Below are 7086 nucleotides of genomic sequence, written 5' to 3'. Positions count from 1 at the left end.
ATATATATATATATATATTGGTCAGCTACATTTTTCATAAAATGGAGCTTATATAACGTAAGAAGAAAAAAATTGTAAAATACATACCTATAATATACGCAGTTCAAAGCGATTAGGAGAAATACAAACATTACATAAATCTTTTGTTATATTTACACGATACTAGCAATATTCATTCTTTTTTTCAATGGTTCAAATGTATTTCTTTACCAGGGGCCCACTCTTTAATAGCATAAGCAACATTTGACCAATATTTAAGCTCAACAGTCAGTTTAATAGCAGTATCAAAGTCTTTTCTTTCAAAAGCGTCGGTTAATTTTTTCTCAATAGCATCGATTCGTTCTTGATTTTCTTGACGAACTTTGTTAACGTCATTTTCATCTTCTATTTCCATTAATTGCTCATGAATATCAATAACTTTCATTAAAATATCAGGATCGCTATTAGTAATCTTTTCCTTAACGGAATCTTGAGTCAAATCTATATCATGTAAAAGTTTAATCATATATTGAGATCTTCTCAATGGTTCTTTCAATACATGGTATGCCTTATTAAGTAGAGTAGATTGTTTATCAATTTCTCCTTCCTTTACCATATCTGGATGGTGTTGAGCTTGTAAAGCTCTGTATTCTTTTCGAAGTTTAGTTTGATCTATCGACCATATTGGTTTCTTATCAGGGAAAGTTTTTGGAAATAACTCGTAAAACGTTGTTAATGTACGTTTTTGGATGAAAAATCTCCTTAAAGATAGTGACATGGGGTTGTATATTTTTTTGGTGACTAATTCGTTCTTGAAATAATGGTATAAGAAAACGGAGGTTGTTGATAAACTTTTCAAGTTTATTTACTTGATGGTTTACAACTGATTGATTGATTATTCAGCACCTTTTTCCTACATTTTGAGATGATTCATGTCGCTGTGGTGAAATTTCACTATATATCGATTTTGAAAAATTAAAGAGACCAAACAAGTTGTAAATTATATGATATTTTTTTGGGGACACATAAGATGTACATAGAACTCAATTGATTTGGTATCAACTTCAAGTTACCTATATTAGTACGTGGCTAACAGTTGTACTACCTCAAGGCTGAATTTCAAATTGTAATATTACTAGTATCAGCAATCTAAAATGGATCCCGGTATTTCAGACCGTTTAATAATAACGGCACCCATGTACTTCAGTCATCCTGCAGAGGATTGTGGATATTGTAAAGGTGAAAAAAAAGACCCCAGGTATTTTTTTGCACTCGAATCATTTTTTGAAAAGTACAGGACTGATGTGTTGAAAGATAAATTACAAATTGAACATTCTAGTATTGGATTTCAAGCAATGAAAATGAATGTGAGACAATATGAAAGGCTTTGTAATTTGGGATTTAGAAGATCAGGAGATTTCATTTATAGAACGGAGATGTTACGTAATTGTTGTAGATTATACACAATTAGAACATCTTTAAAACAGTTTAAAATTACTAAAGAATTCAAATCTGCCATTAATAAATTTACAAAACGTATTACTACAACAGAACAACTTGAGAAGTTAAGAAAAAAAAGTGAAGCAAACAAAAATAAACCTTATGATTTTATTGAAAAATTGAATGAAGCAGAAATGATATCTACAAACTTCCAAACTGTTTATGAACCGGCCGTATTTTCAGAAGAAAAATATCTCCTTTTTGCTAGATATCAAGAAGCCGTCCATAAGGATTTTGATCATAGTCCTAAGGGGTTTGAAAGGTTTCTTTGTCATTGTCCATTCACTAATACTGGAACTGAGGAACAATGGAAACAACTTAATGAGGCAAGAATACATGATATTCGAATTGCCTCACAAAAGGAAGTCAGTGGACCAGTCCACGAGTGCTACTATTATGATGATAAACTGATTGCCTTATCAGTTCTTGATATTTTACCAACTGGTATTTCATCTGTATATTTCATTTGGGATCCGGATTATAGAGATTGGTCCCTAGGTAAAATTAGTGCCTTAAGGGAATTGGCGTTAGTTGAAAGGGAAAGTAAAAAATATTATTATTTAGGTTTGTACGCTGATGATTGTCCAAAAATGAATTACAAGGGGGCCTACGGTGGAGAATTGTTAGATATTTGTAATGGTAAGTTTGTACCGTTAGAGTTTTTGAAAGTTAACGGTATGATATCTGAAAGCAAATTTTTTACGATAAATGATGATAGTATGCGAAATGGTGATATATATATTGAAGATGAGATTAACTTACCTTTTCCGAGTTGTGTGGATAAGAGAGAGCCTTCTTTAAGAGCAGCATTGCCGGAAAATATTGAAACTACTAATACAAAGGATTTTGATATCAATAGAGCAGAGGTAGTATATGGGGTGGATGGATCTGCATATGGTGGAATTGAAGAATTAGTAAAGTTGTTTGCAGAACAGGATATTGAATACACAATAGAACCCTCGAATGTCTTGAATTTAGTACCGAAGGATGAATATATAGAACAGAGTGCTAGATATGCTTTATTTCCCTCTGTCTCACCGGGATTGATGCCATTGTGGCAATTAATGTATTTTATGGAACATGAAGGCGGAAACCGTATTGATGGTGTGTTCGCTGAGTTGCTTGTCGTCGAGTTTTCCCCATTTACTGGTATTAGACGTTTAGAAAACATCTTAGATGAGAGTAAGCAAGTTAAGACAGCTGTGTGTAACTTAATCAGAATACTGGGTCCATCATTTGCAGCTGAGGTATTGTTAGTATGCCAGTAGTCATAAATAATATATACATTACATATTTACATAGATATGATGCTACCAAGGGAATATACCAATCGGATTCATTGAACAATCCGATTGGTATATTGGTATATTGTTGTTCTCTTTTGATAATTCACCTTTTCAAAGTTGTCTCCCACTGTGGATTTGTCCTTTAAAGAGTGGGGGAATTTAGCCGCCCTTGGCATCTTTTTCGTACTTCGGTAAGGAAAGTACTATTATTAATGAAATTTCGACATTTGATATAGTACATTTACCAATTTGACATGAAAAAAAATTTGATGGATGGATATCCAAACATATTGATACCTTTTAAGTCTTTGAAATTTCAATAACAAGGATACTTAAATAAAGGTATATTAGAAACCATTCCAACAAACATGCATAGTATCGAAGACGTTGTTAAAGTATGTACTTTTTAACGGTCACTGTATTTGAAGACGAAAATTCCCAAAGATATACCCCGTGTAACCCTCCTGTCACACTTGGTAAACTAATCTGAACCTGCAACATAACTTTATACTAACCTCCTGATGCTTTGAATGGTTTTTCACCATTTATATGTATATGTTTAGTACATTGAAGAGTTATACTCACCACATCCATCTTATGATGTGAATGAAATTCAGCAGACGTTGCAACAAATTCAAAAATCAGACGATGGATTCCACCTAGCTATAGAATTGTTGGACAAAGACCTATATTCTCCTAACGTGAAATATTTTGGGGCACTAACATTGACTGTGCAAATGAATACAAATACCAGCTCTAAAGAATTCACGTGGAAATTGTTGAAAGCAAATTTATTATTCCTTCTCAAATATGGACTTATGTATGCCAATAATCCAAACCAAAGGACTGTTTTGATGATGATCATTAAGAAATTGATGTCTAACTTATCTTTTCTCTTCAACAATATCAATGAATCAGGATCTCAATCAGAACCTATACCAAATACAATCGATACTTGGAATAATCCAATCAATACTATCATTTTCTTATTTTCTCAATATCCTAATAATGTTCCTAATTGGGATATGGTAGCTTCAAGTAATCAAATTAACGAAATATTTCGTTACGCTATTGATTCAAATATTCCTTATGATCAATTACTAAATTTTGTAAGATCATCTCCAATCTACAATGAGTTATTACTTACATTTACAGAGATTATCGTGGAAGATCTATTAAAATTACAAGCCAAAAGGCATGCCGTTACAAAAATCCATAAAATTGTTCATGAACATTTGTACATTACTACTACTGCTTTAATCGTTTCCAATTTGTCTTCTCAACAAATGATTACGGACGACACGATATTCGCATCAATAAATGCTTGGATAAATTACATCTCATCCATCCGTCATATATCTTCCGATGGTACTATGGATCTGACAGAAATTTTCCAAAAATTACTTGACCTTATGTACCATTCATCTGAACATACTGACAAATACCTTATCGCTGAGAAAGTTTTAACCATTTTCGCTAATGTGTTCGCTAATGATCCATTATTAATGAGTTTTCCATTACGTGAACAGGTGGAAGCCTTATTCTTAGGTATTTCAAGATCAGGAAATGGTGATATAGCACAGAACAAATGGATGTTACAATACATGAATTATTTGGTTACCAATGAAATGACATCTGAATTGAAAGATTTGACTGTTTGTATTGTTGATTTCTTACAAATTAATACCTTAGATGTTTGTAATAAATTATTTACAACTATTTCAACTGATAAATTCAGTGAGTCTGTTTCTGAACAATACATTAAAGTCCTTCTTCAAATGACTAATTTCCCATTAGTACCTGTGTTACAAGAATTTTTCTCTGTGAGAATGGTAGATTTTTGGTTAGAACTTGCAGAATGTTATTCTACATTATCTAATGATACTTTGAAATCAAATGCAAATGAGATTTCCACTGATATTTTCCAACAGGTTATTAATATATACTTACCTAAAATATCACTGTTAAACGAACAAAAGATTCTTCAAGAAGATAATGATTCATCTTCCCTACACGAATTCGATGATTTCAGAAAAGCTGTAGCTGATCTAACGCAGACATTATGGATGATTTTGGGGCATGCTAATTTAACGAATGTTTTAATTATAGGTATCGGTAGTGCGGATGCATCGACTTCAGACAATATTGGAAATCTTTACCAAATTGAATCAATGTCTTATTTGTTAGGTGTCTTACTAGCAGATGGCTCTGACTCCGTTAGTCCATGGATTTGTAATGTCCTTAAACAAAACAGTTTTACAATTGAAAATAATTTGCTACTTTTCAGACATAGCATGACAAAACTTAATACAAATATCAATACGTTAGATAGTACGTTAAGTTTGACCTTTGCAAGAACTAGTTGTGCATTAATTGGTAGATTGGCAGGATATTTCACATCCGAACCAGCAAAATTAAGTACATGTTTAGAGGCTCTTTTCCAAGGGTTAGAAACTTGTACTGTAACTTCTGGCTCCCCTATCAATGGCAAATTGGAAACCATTATCGTTAAAACGATTGTTCAACTCTGTGAAACATGCCGTCAACAATTATCTTCATTTTTGGAACATTTTTTCAACGTTCTAATGTCAGTTATGAGACCAAATTCAAATGTTTCCAACTTTACTAGATCTAATCTTGTCAAATCAGTTGGTTATATTATCCAATGTCGTGTTGAGAATGGTGCCCAAGAACAAGGTAAGTATATTCTTCAACTGATTGATATGATAGGTTCACTTATTGAAAATAACTTAAATTCACCAGTTCTTCCATCTGAACAACAATATGATTACATGCATTGTTTACTAGACTGTATCCTTGAATTAGGATCATCAATGCTTCAATCTGATGATAGTGAAAATACACAGCTATTACAAAGACTTCCGGAATTTCAACAATTTTGGCAAAACGACCCATTTTATATCCGTAATAAGATTATGGCAATGATTGAAAAAGCCCTTGCTGCCCCTGAATTTAATAATAGATCTGGTATAATAGAAGTTAGTTGTTTAATTTTGGGAAGAACACTAACAGTACCAGATGATGAACCACATTTCTTAAGATATTCAATGCAAGAAATCATTAATTTCATATTGGCACATATCGGAACTTGTGAATTGACGATATCATTACCTTATTTTGTTTATCTATTAGAAAAATTATTCAAACATTTTAAAGATATTTTAACTTCAGAAGATTTTGATTTTTTATTTGAAAAAATTATTTTACCTGGTTACACACAATACATATCTAGAGATCCAGATTTATTACAAACTACAATTAATTTACTTAATACAATTCTAGATTGCAAACCATCGTTAGTGATCTTCTCTAAACATTGGACAACTTTTATATTCCCAGAATTACTTAAATTATTGTCAGCAAAAGAAAGATTTACCACTATTGCAGTTGGCAAATTCTGGACAAAAGTCATTAATAATAAAAAGTACACTCAGCAAGATTTACAAGTTTCTAGGCAACAGATTGGTGCTATTGGACAAGATTTAGTTTATCAAACAATGAATGGTTTGTATCATACTCAAAGATCAGACTTAAATTGTTACACAGATTTGATTAGAACGTTAGTAGCCAAATTTCCGATGGATTGTAAAGGTTGGTTAATTGTTGCATTGCCTCAAGTATGCAATAAACCTGAAATTCATGAAAGATTCATAAATAAGTTACTTGTCACAAGAGGCAATAGAGCTGCCAGCAGCGTTATCCTTAATTGGTGGTTAGAATGTACCTCCCTACCGGGCTACTAAGCTGAGAAGCCAACCCTTTGCCCCAGAAACGGTTGCCGTTTATTGGTTATAAACATTGTATAGAGTCCATATACATATTATAGAATAGAAGACTTTCTGACTAGATATTATACTATATTTTTTAATCTCTGAAGTATGTTTAGCGCCTGATTATGAGATGTTATACAGTTTGGTAGCTGAGTCATTCTCATATACGTACCGCACAAATGACTCAATTCCTGTAAGCATTGTAATCACTTGCTTAGATCCTTTAAGTTAGAGCGTGTTTCCAGGTGAGCTTAGGAGATAACGTTTTTGAAAAGGTTAGAAGACTCATATGCACATGTTGATAATATAAACATTTTGGTGACACACTACAGTTTATGGGCATTGTTTCCAGCCCTTAATTGTGTGTCATTTAATTTATTCAGTAAAATACTTCAAAGTCTATGTGAAAAAAAAAATCCGACCGGAAAGTTTGCCGGTTCAGGGAAAAGGATTTCTCCGGAACCGGAAACAGTTCACCGGCATTATTATGAAAGCAGCCTTTGAAGACTTAAAGGTTTTTCATGCATATC

The 7086-nt window shown here is 32.5% G+C and overlaps 3 protein-coding genes across 3 annotated transcripts; 2 read left to right on the top strand and 1 right to left on the bottom strand.

Moving 5' to 3' along the window:
* Positions 1 to 184: 184 nt before the first annotated feature.
* Positions 185 to 757, bottom strand: JAC1 (J-type chaperone JAC1; the record flags this gene model as incomplete). The annotated part of the gene is made up of 1 exon (XM_003669870.1): positions 185 to 757. One exon carries the CDS (start codon positions 755 to 757, stop codon positions 185 to 187), a length of 573 nt encoding a protein of 190 aa, XP_003669918.1.
* A 376-nt stretch (positions 758 to 1133) lies between these two features.
* On the top strand, positions 1134 to 2747 carry ATE1 (arginyltransferase; the record flags this gene model as incomplete). The annotated part of the gene is made up of 1 exon (XM_003669869.1): positions 1134 to 2747. One exon carries the CDS (start codon positions 1134 to 1136, stop codon positions 2745 to 2747), a length of 1614 nt encoding a protein of 537 aa, XP_003669917.1.
* A 755-nt stretch (positions 2748 to 3502) lies between these two features.
* KAP122 (Kap122p) lies at positions 3503 to 6529 on the top strand (the record flags this gene model as incomplete). Its single annotated transcript, XM_003669868.1, has 1 exon — positions 3503 to 6529. The coding sequence occupies one exon, from the start codon at positions 3503 to 3505 to the stop codon at positions 6527 to 6529; it is 3027 nt and encodes a 1008-aa protein (XP_003669916.1).
* Between the last annotated feature and the right edge of the window lie 557 nt (positions 6530 to 7086).

This window comes from Naumovozyma dairenensis, chromosome 4 (genome assembly GCF_000227115.2).
Source record: "Naumovozyma dairenensis CBS 421 chromosome 4, complete genome".
Taxonomy (NCBI): Eukaryota; Fungi; Ascomycota; class Saccharomycetes; order Saccharomycetales; family Saccharomycetaceae; genus Naumovozyma; species Naumovozyma dairenensis.
Note: the sequence above shows the minus strand (reverse complement) of the source record. Positions and strands in the feature narration are given on the sequence as shown.